This window comes from Alosa sapidissima, chromosome 6 (assembly GCF_018492685.1).
Source record: "Alosa sapidissima isolate fAloSap1 chromosome 6, fAloSap1.pri, whole genome shotgun sequence".
Lineage (NCBI taxonomy): Eukaryota > Metazoa > Chordata > Actinopteri > Clupeiformes > Clupeidae > Alosa > Alosa sapidissima.
The window spans coordinates 19,668,946-19,686,683 of NC_055962.1; the positions used below are offsets into that span (position 1 = coordinate 19,668,946).

Genomic DNA, 17,738 nt, shown 5'->3' on the forward strand with positions numbered 1-17,738 from the left:
AATAGATGGACAGGTACTTTATTCATCCCAAGGGAAAGTAAAAAATGTTTACCACATTTAATCCGATCATTAGCCTGAAGAAACTCAGCCTGTTGATGGCAGGTTACACGGCATTGTTTTACAGTTATGGATCAACCCTCCAATACCATTGAAGCGTTTTTGGATAAGCTATTTGGATGACATTGTACATTTAGAATACCATACTGCCCGGCTGAACAAAGCCAAGGTATCCACCCTACAAAAATGGGAGGCATTAATATGTAGGCTCAAATATCTCATACCCCCTGTGCAATAAGTTGCTTTGTTGTGTAAAATATATGAATATGAAAATATATGTTGTGTAAAATATATATAAAAATCTTTAGCATTTTGTATTTTTTATCTTTTGATTACCACTCTTTTTACCCCACCCCATTTGTGAAACAGTTGATCACGACAAAAAACAACAACAAAAAACAAACAAACTGCAGAACCGGCACACGACCAGCAGAGCACCTGCAGCTCCAATACAACAACCACAAAGTGTTTTATCAAGGACAGGAAAGACTTCACTCTTGCTAGAACCTTATGGTGTGTCCATCCAAACTGAATAGAAATAATCTGTTATATTAAAGGTATATAAAGTGTCTGTCTGTCTGTCTGGTCACTGGATGCTTGGCCACTATACTGTACCTTAGCATGGTGCAGATCCACGCCGAACATGGACAGCTTCTTGGCGTTTTCAAGGAACTGACTGTCTGCTTGAGCCGGAGTCATCCCTCTGAGAGAGAGAGAGAGAGAGAGAGAGAGAGAGAGAGAGAGAGAGAGAGAGAGAGAGAGAGAGAGAGAGAGAGAGAGAAAGATAGATAGAGATAGAAAGAAAGAAAGAAAGAAAGGACACGCCGAGGATGTTAAAACGCATAATAAAAAAGACAGCACACTAGGGGAAAACAAAAGAGCAAGAGAATCAGGGAGCAAGGTTAGACCCAGCAACAGACAACAGAAATCAACAGATTTAAACAAAAATAGAGCGCTGGATGAGGCACAGGGGCGTGGGTGGATAAAAAAGGCCCAAAGCAATGGGATTAGCACCTTGTTAGTTTCATCTGTCTCGTTGTCAAGCGGGCATATCCCAGGATTCTGATGAACCTTTGCCATTTTTCTTCGCCTACTGCCATGTAAATGGCTAAAAGTCACTTTCTTCATATGCTACAATGTTGCTATGTTCTGAATTTTTTTTTACAGTTTTTTTTTCTTCTTTTTTCTGATTTTACAGCTCTGATGCAACAAGACCGTGCATTTAGACTTCACAATGAGTTTGGCAAATTAAAATACAAGTGTGATATGGCCAAAAACCTGGAGCTACTTCATAGGTGTGCAAATAACATGCGTATAAATATACGTTCTAAAGAACGCAACAGGAAATTCAACCAAACAGTGGAATAAGCACAGAGCAGCCGATGCACCACCACACTGCCTACTGTGTGCATTATATTCCACACTGTATTATATGCATCACCACACAGAACTTCTCTAGGAATGATGAAATGAAATAAAGCCCTTTTCTTTTGAGTGCAGGATCACCTCTGTCCTCTTAACCCCATATACACCATTAATTCTCTCTTCGGTCCCCTCAGAACCAATCACTGCAGGCCCCCTGAACCTCCTGTCCCTTCAGAACCAATCCCTGTGGGCCCCTGGAACCTCCTATCCCTTCAGAACCAATCCCTGTGGGCCCCTGGAACCTCCCATCCCTTCAGAACCAATCCCTGTGGGCCCCTGGAACCTCCCATCCCTTCAGAACCAATCCCTGTGGGCCCCTGGAACCTCCCATCCCTTCAGGGCAGAGCCCTCTGCTGACCTGTGGGACTTGTGCAGCTCCACCACCTTCTCCTCCATCTCACGGGTCTGGTTGGGGGCGAACTGGAAGTCGCTGGTGTAGTCGGTGCGGTGCTCGTCGGGGTCGTGGTCGCCCAGCTCGGCCTGCAGTGTGTAAGAGCCCAGCAGCGCGTGCGTCACAAACGAGCACGGCAGCCGGCCCGACGCAATGTCCTGTCGCAGCTGCAGACACAGCAGGTACCTGAGCAGGACACAGAGAGATGACAACAGACAGAGGAGAAAAAGAGAGACCAGCTTTACATTTTTACCAGCATTTATGTTTCATTTTTCAATTATTCTATGTCTGTATTTTGTTATTTTAACATACTGTATATTTGAATGTCCTTCTAAACATCCTGGTACAGCATGTACAATATATACCGTTTATATGTGTATATATATATATATATATATATATATATATATATATATATATATATATATATATATATATATATATATATATATATATATATATTTTTTTTTTTTTATTATTATTATTTATATATATATATAAATAATAATAATAATAATAAAAAAAAAAAAACACTACATTGCCCACAAGTTGATTTGTGTATGTAATCTAATGAGCAACCCAAAGGTAATCAGTTGGTCTTTCACAGAAAGAATGACAAATGGTGGTTTAATGAGGGTTAAGAGGAAAGAGGAAGTTGGAAAAACAGAGAGAAGAGAGAGGAAGACAGTATGAGAGAGGGGTGAAGAGAAGAGCAGAGAGAAAGAGGAAACATGAATGAATATCAGAGAGCAATCACAGGCAGACTGGACAGAAGAAGGAAACTGTCTGAGAGAAAGAAAAGAGCCAATAAAGAGGGAAGAGGAGAAGAAAGGCAAATGAGATGGAGGGGAAAAAAGAGGGGGATGAAGGAAAGGAATGAAAAAAAAGGCTGGATAAGCTTGAAATATACCTCCAAGGTCACTAACTTCAAATGCTGCTACGGTGACGAGGATGTGAAATGCCTGGGAGTGCACAGATGTGTTTGCACCTTCCAAAATCAAACGCTTTTTAAAACTGCCACTGAAGCGTCTGATAAGGGTGTGCAAGTGTGTGTCCATGCATGCTTGTGCTCCTGTGCGAAACATGTGTGACCTTCCATCTTAGATTGCCAGGAGAAAGTGTGTGTGTGTGTGTGTGTGACCCCTATGCTGAAAGGCATGTTAACGGATCAAAGGGCTTTCTCAAAGTCTGCATAACTCAGAGCAAAACCAGGGGATGCGTGTCCTGCCCTCTCCCCAGCTTCGGTTCCTGTTATTGGACACTGCCACACGAGGTCAGCAGGGTGAACCTCCACAACCATAGCCAGCCCTTTAGCACACATCCATCTTCCATAGATCAACATATACCTACACTTTTAAATGCACCACACCAATAGATGCATTTCAAATGATCCAAACGTTATCTTTACATTGCAGTGGTGTGCAATTAGCGCCATCGATCGGCCACTCTGAGAGCAGGACCCTCTAGCGAAGTCATTTCTTTTTTTTTCCAAAAAGGAAACATTATCTTTACATTGCAGTGGTGTGCAATTAGCGCCATCGATCGGCCACTCTGAGAGCAGGGCCCTCTTGCGAAGTCATTTCTTGTTTTGAAAAACACCTTACCCCAACTAACCTCCGATTTGAATAATCCTAATGGACAGGAGCTGTCCACACGCCCAGTTAAGCGCTGTGTCTTGTGGTCTCTCGCAGGCATGCGTCAAACGAGAACATCCAGGGGAGGTTTATTTTAGGTTATCAAAAGGAGTCTTGAGCGGCTATTTGTAGGACTCAAATATATAACAAAATACCTTCTCTAAACACGGGGAGGCAGACAACAAAATGTCTATAGCTTGTTACACCCCATGTTACACAATTTCCATGTAGTTTGCATTCAGCTCAGTTTTACTACTGTAGAGATAATCAAAATCTTGTGAAACAATGTATGTGTGTGTGTTTGTAAAAAATAGACCACATACCAGACTGAAAAACACCCTCAGCCTCAACACACAGCATTAAGCCCTCTATCAACTGCACCACCTGCACAGCTTCAGACAGTAAGGCCTTTGTGACCATGAATGAAAAGTCATAAAATTAGTTTATGAGCAGTCATGCCACACAAACATTCAAATCACGCAAACAACGAGGTGTGTGTGTGGGTGTGTGTGTGTTAGTGTGGGTGTCTGTGTGTTAGTGTGTGTGTCTATGCCATTTCCTAGCAGTGCTCATGCTTGAACTCATCCTGATGTCCTGCAGCTAGTATCTGGTCAAAGAAAGACTTGTCTGCACATGCTAATCTGGCAGCCCACTGGCGTCAGTCATACCTGGTGATGTCCTCCGTTAGCTGAGAGGGGTCTGGAGGGTAGAACTTGACGTTGAATGAAAAGTTCCATGGACCATCTAAAACACAAACACACACACGCACAGAGAGAGAGAGAGGGAGAAGAAAAAGCACATTTAATTGGATAATATATGGAAATAAGACCTATACATTCACAGTGACTTTTTTTTTTTATGTGTGTTTAGTCAATTTGCCCTAGGCGGCTTCAGACTAATTATTGCATAATATGCATGTAAACAGATGATGATGGAAATTATGCATTTAGTGTCACAACACATAACATACAGAAAATGTGCTGAGAGCCCTCCCATCCAGATGTGAACAGAGAGAACGGAGAGAGAGAGAGAGAGAGAGTGATAACAGCTGTGAACAATTAAACAACAGTTAGGTCTGGTGAGGTGAGGAGAGTAGAGAAGAGAAGGAGAAGAGAGGAGCAGAGAAGAGGAGAGTATAGGAGGAGAGGAGAGGAGAGGAGAGGAGAAGAGAGAAGAGGAGGAGAGAAAAGGAGAGGAGAGGAGAAGAGAGAAGAGGAGGAGAGAAAAGGAGAGGAGCAGAGAAGAAGAGCAGAGAAAAGGAGAGGAGCAGAGAAGAGGAGCAGAGAAGAGAAGAGGAGAGAAGAGGAGAGTAGAGTGATTGTGCTGAGTGACTGTGACCGGGTCCAGGGGGCTGGCGTGGTGCTGCCCTGTAGCGGGCAGATGGGATTTAAAATGGCAGCTCAGAGACAGGCTCTTTCAGTGAGTCACACAGTGCTATGGCTGACCCTGATCCATGCTGAAGGAAAACCCACCAGCCACAAATGAGACAACAGAAGCGGCCAAACACAGCAGGTAGACTTCACCTCTAGCAATTTTTTTTTTTTTAAAGTCACTACAGGGGGAGGGGTAGGGTATGAAAACACCTAAACATTGAAGAGAGATTTCTATGGGGAGTTTTCAAAGCCATGCTTAGCCTGATGCCACAGCAGTCAGCCCCACTGGGAGCTGTGGGCTGGAAGAGGGATCGCGCGCACACACACTCCCTCTCTGAAAAGCAGGTCATGTGAGCTCTCAGGCGAGATTAACAGGGACTTACAGTGACACTCCTAAAACACACACACACACGCCTGCTTGGGCTCACATTGCTGCGGGGTTGGACAGACCATGCCTCTGGTCCGCTAAGGCAGCCGACCAGTCATGGCAGTTGCCTAGCAACCATCGCCAGGGCTGTGTGTGTGTGTGTGGGGGGTGAGGGGGTGGGTAGAAGAGATGCGAGCTTCACTGAAAGATAGATCAGATAAAAAAAAAAGTAGAGATGGATAATAATGACCTCCCAGAATCTCTGGAAGGGTGGGGGGGTGGATGTGGTGTGTGTGTGTGTGTGTGTGTGTGTGGGGGGGGGGGGTGATGTGGGAGAGAGTTAGCAGCGGGGGTGTTGTCGATCAGCTATGACGTCACAGAACAACCCAATCCTGATTGATGAAAGGCCAGTATGCTCACTCACGTAACAGACTTACCCACTCAGCTCCCCCAGCTGCTGCTGCTGTTGCTATTTCGGAGGGTTTTGATCGGGATGATCTCGGCCCCTGACCCCCTTTCCCTTTAATAGCCAAATACCGAATACTGAAAAACAATACGAGCAAATCTCAGCTGGGGTGCTTTCACGAGAGCCCAACCATTAAGCTGGGAGGGGATGGGTGGGGCGGTGGGGGTAGTAATGGCCTTTTATAGCCCAGCCGAGGGGCAAATCAAGACCCCCGCTTTTTAATGGGAGGGCTGACGCATCAGCTGTCCTCAGGTCAGTTCCCGCTGAAGCGATTCTGCACCCAGAGGGAGAGGCTGCTGCCGTTTCTCTGCACCTCATGCCGTGTGCGTGGCGCGCGCGTGTGTGTGTGTGTGTGTGTGCGCCTATGCAGGCCTGAATGGCCCATCATGACTGAGGCCTGGCATTTCATTGACGGAAAAAAAATAAATAAATAAATAAATAATCACATTTTACACAGGAATCCGTTTCTGCTCTTTTCATGGCTGCATTTTTCCAATGAAGGAAGGGGGGTAGGGGGGGCTTGGGGAAAAAAATTCCCCGCCAATTACGGACAGAAGGAAACCAAGCCTTCTAACTCTTCTAGATGATAAAAACTGGAGAGCTTGCTGTCGTGACGTGTCATTTTCGGTGGAATGCCAGCCATGAGAGATAAGCATTGAGAGAATGGTGTTATTCGTCTGGCCTTTGGACTGGCCAACAGTAGGCGCATTGTGGCCTGGCGTCCTTGGGCCAGCGAGGTCAAGAGGTCACTGACCGTTAGAGGAAACTAAAGGGGAGGAGGGAGAGGCTGGGTAGACAGAGAGGAATGTGTGGCAGCTGGCAGAGGCACAAGTGAAGACCTTCACACACACACACAAACACAGACAAATAAGCAGATCTTTTCCTGCAAAACACGAGGGAAGACCAGGGGTCCTTTATTGTAATGATTTGTGGAGATTCATTGGTGGCTTCTGCTTTACACACACACACACACACACACACACACACACACACACCATCAGTGGGACTCAAGAGGAGCTACAGTGTAATCTAATCAGGAACTGGGCCACACGCGTACACCGTTTTCCAAGAAACTCTTTCAAGTCTTGTTTAATTGTAGTCTAAAAGGAGGATTTCACGTCCTGCTTTGCTGAAGCCAACACTCCCCTCTTACCATGGACCTCATTAGAGAGCCCTTTCCATTGAAGATAAAAGAAGCATTAGCCTTTTTCTTTCTTTTTTCTCCCCCCCCCCCCCCAAAGACGCTGCTGCAAGAATGCTCAAAGAAAAGCCAGATAAGCTTTTCTAGTGTGGACATGTCTTTGTTAGCCCGCCGACGGAGGCATTTTTACAGCGCTGACCTTCCAAAAATGTGAATCGAGATGTCGGGAGGCGAATGCAAGGAGGCATATTTCCCCCTTCTCCATCACCGCTTGTCTGTCTGTCTCGCCGTCACAGACGCGTCCAACAGGCCCAGTCACCCACGGCCGACACCAGAGCGTCCATTTAAAGTGACACAATGTACAGTAGCTTTTTGCGGCGCCAAACTCTTTTTGATGCCAGACTAACTTAAAAATAAGTATAGAGTTGCTTTTTTTTTTTAAAAAAAATGCTTTTGATTAGATAGGACAGTGGAGAGAATGACAGAAAGTGAGAGAGCGAGAGAACCGGGGTGGGATCAGGAAATGACCTGGATCGGACTCGAACTGGAACTCGGGTCCACGTGCCCACAGGTATGGCATGGACACTGTAGCCAGTTGTGCCACAGGGCCCCCCCCCTGTAGTTTCTGACATTGCTGAAGTATGCCCTAAGGCTTGGCATTGCACTATGCAACTCTGTTGTCGCAGGTAGGAGGAGCAGAGGAGCATGACGCCTTTTCAGCGGTGTTGGGTGAATTGGGTACTCTCTTTATGGATCTCTAAATGGATACCCAGTATGTGAAAATTGACACACACACAAAAGAAGAGAATTTCTACACTGTATGTTACAGTGAAAATGTTCAAATGCATGGGCTACCCAGGGCTGAACCCACATGCATACATAACAAAGACATGACGTAACAATTTCTCCATCAAACTGCGCTTTCACACTAAGGTTATTTTAACAAATTCTGGACATATTCACCAGAGGTATGCCAAGGAAAACCCACAGTATCTGTGAATACCTAATACTATTTTATAATATATAAAATAACAGTGTCTGTATCGGTGGTCAACATTACAGGCATTGTAAAGAGTCAAAGTAAAAGCCATGCACAGATGGACAGACACACACCTGTGCAAGTAGGCCATTCTGCATCGTTCAAATAACCGCAGAGAACTGATACTCCTTATTTGCAACATAAATAGTGCACAACAATTACGGTTGTAAATCCATGCATCTGCACCGCAGCAACGAGACAATGGCATGCATGTATAAAAGAGAACTGGTGTGAGCTGCGTACACACACACACACACACACACACACATACAAAAGGGGGAGCAATGAAGCCCAAAAAAAAAAAAAAAAAGTGTGGAAAACTTGATCCCAAGGATGACTTCATGATGGGGCTATTTCCTCCACGCTGTGCTCCAAGTCTCTGGGTCCATTTCAGAGGAGCGTGTGGTCAGACCGTGCGCGACCAGCTTCGCTCAACGGCTCCTTATCTCAACAGAGATGGATTTACTGGCCCCATAAAAAAGGCCCGTGCACACTCTGGCTAACATTTCACATCCGTCGGCCATTAAGGCCCGTGCATTAGCTGGAGGAGAGGGGAGGGGAGGCGAGGCTGCCGAAGGGACTGGGTTGCAGGAGTCCAAGTGTGACAGCTGACCTGGATCAGGCAGGACAGGTAGACCTAAACACACACTCTGACACAAAACTATAGATTAAAAACACCCTTTACTTGCATAGGTATTGGTGGAGAGACAGCAAACACCATTAAGATGACAATACACTGCCAGACTCACACATTCGAAAATAACCAATCAAGCTTGTCACAGGTCAACTAGAGGCAAAGGTTACAGGCCCATTAACAACCCAGAGTTGAAAGAGTCCAAGACCACAGCCCAATCCCAGTGCAGTAAGCACTGCCTTCTCCACAGAACGCCATCATTCGCACTAAATCACAGGAGGCTCACCCTCCAATCAGTTTGTGACAATGAGACGTCTCTCGGTCTCAAATGTTTTTTGTCATACTGGACCGTGATGCAGCAACAACAGACAACTGTGTGGTCAGGACATGAGCAGAATGAAGAGAAGGAGCAAAGGAGATGGAAAATAAAGACAAAGAAACAGAGAGAGTGGTTAGTTGAGTGAGTGAGTGAGAGAGAGAGAGTGGTTAGTTGAGTGAGTGAGTGAGAGAGTGGTTAGTTGAGTGAGTGAGTGAGTGAGAGAGAGTGGTTAGTTGAGTGAGTGAGTGTGAGAGAGAGGTTAGTTGAGTGAGTGAGTGTGAGAGAGAGGTTAGTTGAGTGAGTGAGTGTGAGAGAGAGTGGTTAGTGTGAGTGAGTGAGTGAGTGAAGCGGTAGGGTACAGGCAGCGCTAAGGGAGGGAATGGGGAAGAGGTGTGCATTTCAGGACAATAACACATGAATCGGGCCAGCCAAGCACCTTTTACTGGTCTGGGCACTAGGCCAGGCTATGAGCACTGAGCACCAGCTGCACATTACAGAGAGAGAGAGGGAGAGAGAGAGAGAGAGAGAGAGTATGGGGGAGAAAGAGAGAGTGTGGGGAAGAGGGAGAGAGAGAGAGAGAGAGAGAGAGAGAGAGAGAGAGAGAGAGAGAGAGAGGGAGGGAGGGAGGGAGGGAGGGAGAGAGAGAGAGAGAGAGAGAGAGAAGGAAAAGAACAGAAAAGAAAAGAGAGATGGGAGGGGAAAGAAAGTACACAAGAAAGAAAGAAAGAAAGAAAGAAAGAAAGAAAGAAAGAAAGAAAGAAAGAAAGAAAGAAAGAAAGAAGGAAAAGGGAAAAAAAAGCCAGGGCAAGTGAGATGGAGGAATGAGCAAGACACAAGACGACAAAGACAGAGGTAAGGAGAGTGACTCACATAAAACTGTCAAGAAGAGTGCTGGGTTATAAAGCACCACAGATACAGAAAGAAGAGACAGGCGAGCATGAAAACGGGGGACAACGAGGATAAAAAAAGATAGCAAAGTGAGATCTTAAAAGTATCAGACAGCATCTCTCCAGGGCAGTCAGGAATCTTGGAAGCATCTCAGTGTTCCGGCACAGCACAGCAAAGCGCCTCAGAGCCAGCTCCATGGAAACAGGGTGGACTACACCACACTACAGATGGATGATGGGAATGATCAATGGCTGATTAGTCCTTCAACTGCGTCAAACACGCATTACACCCCTTGGAGATCTGGAGGAGAGTCCCCTTGATCCTTGCCATGGGTCAAGGCGCTCCACCCAACAGACATAAACACTCTCTCTCTCACACACACACACACACACACACACACACCATCCTCCTCATAATTGAGATAGGGGGTGGGGGTTGCAGGGCTCTCCATTCTCCTTCCACACCCAATCCCTGCAGTCCATTTCTTAATTAGCCAGGCGGCTCTCAAGATGTTCTCATAGCAGCAGCTGGATCCAGGGGAACAGCCTCTGCACTCCCTCCCTGCTCTATAGCAGGTATAGCACAGTTCAGTACAGTGACAACACCGCGCTCGATTAGCAAGACCAGTGCTAGCCCTGTCGGCTGTTGTTTAGACTGGTATAGCCACCTAGTTGCGCTCATAGTTGCGCTCGGTCCTACGTGGTTTGTTTTTTACGGCCGAAAGCCAAAGGGATTTGGCATGTCCTGCCGTTAGTCATAGGCAAATCCATTCTCTGACCACTGGCTAGTGTGAGCCATGATGTGCTGTGGTTAGCAGCTCTGCTGTGGTGGTCCAGAGGGGGTGTGTGTGTGTTAGTGTGTGTGGGTGTGTGTCGCTTTGAGGTGCGAGGTGAGTCTGAAAAGGCAAACAGCACTTACTTCTGATCTGCCGTTTGATCTCCTTCAGAGGGTCCAGCCAGCACTTCAAGGAAAACAGACAGAAAGGATATATTAACTTCAATGCACACACATACAATACACTGAACACACACCACATTCTGAATCTGAGCAAACCTGGGCACTGTTTCAACCACACACACACACAAACACAGAGGAGTGCAGAAGTGCAGGTTTAAAGTTGTAATCACAAACAGATGTGAAAATAAAAAAACTGCAGTTTTATGATGAGCAACAATGAAATATTGGCAGAAACATATCCAAAGACACATTGATTTGATTGGCAAGAGGAAGTGCAAAAGGGTGTGTGTGTGTGTGTGTGTGTGTGTGTGTGTGTGTGTGTGTGTGTGTGTGTGTGTGGTTTGCAGCAGTAAAGTGAAATCACTTTTAATACTAGCCTGATTCTATCCAAGCTGATTACCGTCAAGAATTGGCAGGGAAGGAATGCGTAAACATAATATTTTTGTAGGAATATGACTTCATGTTGTTTTCGCAATAACGCTTGCTTTATGACATTACTTCTTGGTTTCTTTACACAGCTGAGTTTTCTCTGCCTCAAAGCTCATCTGATCTTACGCTGAGCTTATCTGCAATATTCAGTAATATTCTGTGCGCAGAAGACAGCAACAGAAGTCATTTACCTCAAATGACTCCACGATTTCCCCAATTACTCTTACGAGGGTAGTCAAAGCTGGGAAATGCCGGTTTACTACTGACACAGAACTATGCGAGTCCCGCTTAATGCCTGGGCTTGTGTTTAAGACCTCTGTGAAATCCATCTCACAGAGGAGGCATATTCAACACAGTGGAAACACACACACACACACACTTTGGCTCTTTGCATGTCAACGTGGAACAGTCACGCTAAAATTGGCGCATGGCAAATATGTTGATCCTTTTACTCTCTCTCCCTACTCACTTGTCTGAGGTGTGTTTGTGTTTGTGTGTGTGTGTGTGTGTGTGTGTAGTCTCTGTTCGTCATTAAAGCTGCGTTTACAAGGCCCAGACTGGAACCATACGGAGCAGAGGCGAATGCTCCTCTCCCTGCAGAGGAAACAGCTAGACAGGGCCAACACACACACACGCAGCAGAGGGAAGTGCTGTTGACTGTGCGCGAATGTGTGAGTGAGAGTGTGTAGGGGAAAGACCTTGGTTTTTATATATATATGTGTGTGTGTGTATGTGTGTATGTGTGTGTGTGTGTGTGTGTGTGTGTAGGAAATACCTTGCTGAACACATCTCGAGCAACAAGCAACTTTAAAGGAAAGGGAGTCCCCCACTCCACCCCACAACCCCCCACCCATTTAGATGTGCTGACATGGGCCTGCAGACTAGCAGATGTGGCCCTGGAAAGACATCACAAGCCTGCACAGGCCGCTATGGGCGCGCACTCTGGGTAGCACCTCAAAGAAATCGCCGCATTCCTACACACTATGGGGTTTTTATGAATCACTGTACATTAATCTGGTGCAACCTACCAGCTTTTAATTATGAGCCCAATTATATACAAAAACATTACAACATGATGACTCTAGAAAGAGGGAACGTTCAAATGACTGCTGTCTCTAATGGGTGACACCGCGGGTCATGTGATGATTGGTGTTGCTATGGAAACGGTGTTTATACCATACCTTCTGGTCTGCGTTGTCTTTGAAGCACAGGCCGAAGTAGTCCTTCTCCAGCAGGTTGAGCTGCTCACAGACTTTGAAGAACAGGTACTGGCCCTTTGCCCGTTTCTGCAAGAGAGCGAGAGTTCAAGAGGTAAATGTAGAAAAGTTCAAAATAATAAATGGCAAGACTTGAGTATAAATCCTGGTTTACACTATATAAAAATCCAACGTTGGCTGTTTGACAGATGCTTGACTGTTGGGGTGAAATGGACATTGGGAGCTGAAGGAGTTTTCCAGCGGTCGGTCATCTCCCATCTGTTATCCCGAAGAGCAAACACTCCAGGGTGGGGATGACTGACAACGTCTGAAACTTGTGCATTTGTCCTTCACACTCCATTACTCCCTGGGGGAGAGTGTGGAGGGGCATCTGCAGTGAGGCAACTCAAGACTTTTCTCCTCCAATGAACCAATGAATAACCTGCACTGCAAAAGGGAGGCCCCTGTATATATTGCAATGACTTTGCAGGGCAGGAGATTCCAATCATATTCTCATATGAGAACTATTAGCGCAGATCTTGAGAGCAAACTTCTACGGAATCCATCTTATGTCCCTTGGGTCTATGCAGGCCCTTGGGTTGTTCTTGGTCTGAAGGTCAGAAGGTGACTATTATTCATACACACAGACATTTCTTGATTTTTTCCCTTCCCTCCCCTCTCTCTTCCTCCCTCTATCCATTACGCTCTCAGTGTGCCTCACCCTTCTTTTCTCCTCTACTCTCACTGCTTTACTCTGTTCATCTTTTCCCACCTTCGTTTCTCTTTCATGCCATCGCTCAAACTGAATGCCTCTGTATTCGTCGGCACAGCAGATCTACACAGAGTGCCGGCATTACAGAGAAATCCCAGCAAAGCCCCCTCTGGGCTGTGGGCACAGAGGTTTGGGGACACTCACTGGGGGCCGAGGGGAGGGGGGGGGGGGGGGGGGTCAGTCAGGGCCGGGGGACAAATCGCACGGTGGACACAAAAGCCAGAGTGTGAATTCTCTGCCTCTGTCAGGCCATAGGCCATTTACAAGCCCCCAGGACAGAAAAAAAAAAAACTAACAAAACAAAGACATGACCATGAAAGTGTCCGCAAACGAACAATGAGACCGATTTTTTGAGTCGGAGAGAAGAGTTGGCGAGGTCGTTCGTGAGCGTGTTCGTGTGTGAAGTGCATTTCTTTCCATCTCTGTCTCCTTTGAGGACAAGGGAACTATTTCAGATATGCTGGGACACCATCAGTCATTTCACAAAATGCCACTTCTGAATGTCCCCCCTCTCTCGGTCTCTCACACTCACTTTCAGGCCTGACAATAGTGGCTGTCATATGAGATTCAGTCTGCTTACGACCGTTTGCGATCACTGCAGAGCAGGAGCAGGGTGCGGTAGTTTTACAACATTGCTTGCGTGTTAGTTGGTGTGTGTGCGTGTCTAGCTATCTGTGTGTTCCAAAGGTGCAGCTTTTGTTTACTTTCAAATTTAAAAAAAAAAAAAAAAAAAAAAGAGGGAAAATAATGCTTGCGTATTTCTTCCCCATGGGAACCCTAACGGTTGGCGCTCTACAAACCAACCAATCAGAAAGCCATCCCAGCTCTTGTTTACAAAGACAGGGAAGGATTAACCTGTTAATGCCACCGCTGCTACGGTCATATTCCTGCTCTTGGCGCCCGTAAACCACTTTAGCCCCGACTGGTCAATGGTCATTACTAAATGCAGTCTCCACTGTTAATGGACCACAGCTAGCGTTTACTATTGATCAGCAGGAAGCCATAGGGCAGAGGGAGCCTAAAGGGAGGGGGGCCAGAGTACATTAGCGTTAGACCCATCATGAGCGGAATGGACTCCAAATGCATTGCATGCTTTCTTATCGAACACTGGTCAGCCATCTGCTGTTGAAAGGGATTTGCTGTGGTCTGTGTGTGCGGAGAGAGAGAGAGAGAGAGAGAGAGAGAGAGAGAGAGAGAGAGAGAGAGAGAGAGAGAGAGAGAGAGAGAGAGAGAGAGAGAGAGAGAGAGAGAATTAGAAGTTTTGACAGTTTATGTTTGTGACGGGAGTTTTGTCTTTGTGTAAATAGAGGAAGGTGCAGTAAGCCATTTGTGTACACGATTCAAAGCCACAAAGGGCTTAAACTAATTTTGCAATTTCGGCCAGGGCTGTCATGCTAGTCTCGTTAAGAGTGTTTGCCGAAAGCAAGCACGGGTGTATGTCTCCACGACTCCAGTCGCAACACACAATTCAATTTACTCCTGTAGGCAATTGAAGGTCTTCAGACATGCTGATCAAAAAACACCTTCGTCTTTGATGCTTTGGAGCATGTTTTGAAGGTAATCTTAACAAGACTCACAGAAGATATGTGGAAAAAAGGAGCCCTTTTAATAAAGGCAAAGTAAAGGTCTGGGGGAAAAAATAAATAAAAACACATCTGGCTCCTCTGGGAGGTCCCTTGACCCAGCCCAATCCCCAGATAGCGCAAACGTCAAGGGACAGCTCTCCATGGGAACCAGCGCACCTGTGCAAGGTGTTTCCGAGCAACAAAACAAAACGCTGCTTAGTTCTGCCCTCTGTCGTCGGTCACAGTAAGCCCCTTGCAGCAAAGATGGCTTATTCTCTCAAAGAGTAAAACACTGGGTCAGGCGCTGGACTCGAGGCTGAAAGGAGGAGGTCTGAGGCCAAAAAGCTAAATCTTGGATGCGTCCCCTTTTGTCAACAAAGGATTAAGAGGCACCCAGAGTTTACAGTTGAGCAGCTTTGTGCTTGTTACACGCTAAGTTCTGTGTCTTTCACACATGTGACACATGTGAGGGATTCAGTTTAAACCTAACACTCGTCAAAAAACTATTAGAACATCTTCCAATACTGAAACCAGAAATGGGGTGACCTGTAAGTCCCCTCTAGATTACTCACACATGCGGGGGGAAAAAAAACGCCCCGCCGTCCAAGGCAAACCCTGCTACAACCCAAATCCACTAAATGCCCAGACATTGTCAGAGACCCTAACTGAATTTGGAGTGAGGCTGGGCATCAGCTTGTGTTCCTTGGCACCATGGTTCAGAGAGCTGTGCTATTCAACTACACTGAGGAGACAAACGGTTTTGTTTTGGAGCAGTGGTGTTTGTGTAGTGTTTGTGTTGGTGTTTGTGTACGAGTCAGCTTCGGTGGGTATACAGGCGGGACAACGCCAGATCAGATGAGAACTAATTGAAATTGGCGGGTCAGGGCTAATCGAAATGTCTGGAATAGCTGTTTTTAAATGGGACACGTGGTGGCGGTGGTGGCAGCGGAGGCAAAAAGGGGGCGGGTGGTGGGGCGGACTGGACTGGACAGCAAGCGTGAGCAAAGAGAATTTGTCCAGCATGACTCCTATAAGGACACCTCTGAGGGAGCACACCTCAAATCAGCCCAATCAAATCACATCTGATGCTTTTCACTGGCACTGGCACACACACACACACACACACACACACACACACACCTTTTGAGAGGTCTTGAAATTTTTCCTATAGATAGCAACAGATATAGGACATATGACGACATGTGGATAAAAGCGTCTGCTAAATGAATAAATGTAAATGTAAATAGAAACCAAGATGATGCAATTTTGGGAGAGAACATACGCGAGGCAGAGCTTGCACTCTCAATCTTGAGCACACAGTTACAGCTACAGTTCTTCAGCATACACGCTCACTTCAATCCCTCTCTCCCACTCCCTCCCACTGTCTCCCAAGAGAGCTCACAGCTCACAGCTCACTCCTGCTCCAGATTAGGCTCTAGTTACAGGGAAATGTGAGCGGCAGAGTACGGCTCGCTGGAAGACTTCTAACCCTACTCTCCATCACTAGTAGCTACAGCAGCAGCAGTAGGTGGTGGTCTGCAGTGCCAGCCTGCCCCTGAAGCAGGAAGAGCATCAGTAGCCCTAACAGGCACAGAGATGCCCTACCACCCCCACACACACACTCTGCCCCTCTCCTGTTCCTCTGCATTACACTCGACCACCCTCTAATGCTCAGCCAGCCAGCACTGCTAAATTATTCACCAGCTATCCGCAGCCCCCCCCCCAACCCCAAGAGGTCAGTGGGCGAATGAGCTTTTTACCACGGCCCTGGCCAGCCGGTCCTGGCTGTGGGTGTTTACATACCAGTGTTTCACAACATACAGATTTGCAGATTTGTTTTTTTTTCCCCTTCCCTTGTGTAAACTAAAAGTAGAAAAAGCAACATGTGACCCTGTGACAAGATAGGGATTTTATATATTTACTGTATTTCCCACCAGAATCAAATCCAAGTGCACTGGGAGTATATAAAAAAATAATGCCATGTGTGGAGAGGGTATATTGGCCACGGCATTCCTATTGGTCGAAACGTATGGACTCAAGTCTGCTGATTGGCCGGTGAGGAAGGGAAGATACCAGATTTGCTTTAGTAACAGCCGACCCTAGATGTTCTCTTCGGACAGTGTTATGCTCGTTGTCTGTGCACTGACTCATCTAAGAAGCATCCTGATCCGCACACAGATGAGATCAATAGCGAGGCATCTCTGCTTAATTGAGGATGTTGTAAACACACACACACGTCTCCATAGACACACCCATACACACACACACACACACACATCTGGCTCTTTTAAAGTGGACCGAGTCCAGTTGTGTCTGTTTATCACTTGAGGGTAGCTCCACGCCTGGCTGGCAACAAATGGGGGAGCAGACTGATTAGTTAAAATGAGACCCAAGAGAGACAGAGCGAGTGTAAGCGAGAGAGATAGAGAGAGAGAAAGTGTAAGTGAGAAAAAGAAAGAAAAAAGAAAGAGAAAGAGAGAGAGAGAGAAAGAGAGAGAGAGAGAAAAAAAGAGAGTCTGCCAGGAGAGGCCAGAGAGGGAGTACTTGAAAAGGAAATAAATAAATGAAATGGCATTAAATAAATTCAGCAACAGTGTGTGGGTGGAGCAGCAGAGGAGGTGCAGTCCGACAGTTTTATACCGTAGACACACCACAGGTCTTTCTCTTTTCTGGGGTGGAGAATTTAATATCAGCACAGAGTCAGTCCTGAGGGAACGCTAGACGTGTGAAGTGGCCTGTCTTTGTCGGTCTTTCAGCAGACATTTTATTGTTTTCCCAATAGGGGTTTCAGGATTGGGAGAGCAGGAGAGAAGATGGAGGGGTGTGAGAGGGTGGGTGGGTTGATTGATGGATGGATGGATGGACGGGGGTGGTGGCTTTTCACCAAATATTAAGGTTAAGCTGCGGAATGCTTTGTTTATCTCTCATTTTAGCGATGCGCAGTGATGGGAGTGCCACATTACATCTCATTATAAATATGCCTCTGTCTTCTGGATGACTAGTCCCCGACAATGGCATTTAGTGATGCCTCAGCTTTTCTGAAAGTGCAAACAAAGCTGGCCCTGTTAAAACAGTGCTGGCCATG

At 46.3% G+C, this 17,738-nt stretch overlaps 1 protein-coding gene across 8 annotated transcripts in view; it reads right to left on the minus strand.

Moving 5' to 3' along the window:
* Positions 1 to 17,738, minus strand: part of epb41l2 (erythrocyte membrane protein band 4.1 like 2) — a 77,187-nt gene that overhangs the window by 32,149 nt on the left and 27,300 nt on the right. For all 8 annotated transcript variants that reach the window (XM_042096156.1, XM_042096157.1, XM_042096158.1 and 5 more), the window contains exons 4-8: positions 12,302 to 12,406; positions 10,653 to 10,695; positions 4,176 to 4,251; positions 1,841 to 2,059; positions 673 to 760 (exon numbers count right to left, since the gene is read on the minus strand). In XM_042096156.1, the coding sequence (XP_041952090.1) occupies positions 673 to 760; positions 1,841 to 2,059; positions 4,176 to 4,251; positions 10,653 to 10,695; positions 12,302 to 12,406 (531 nt within the window). The remainder of the gene's footprint in view (positions 1 to 672; positions 761 to 1,840; positions 2,060 to 4,175; positions 4,252 to 10,652; positions 10,696 to 12,301; positions 12,407 to 17,738) is intronic.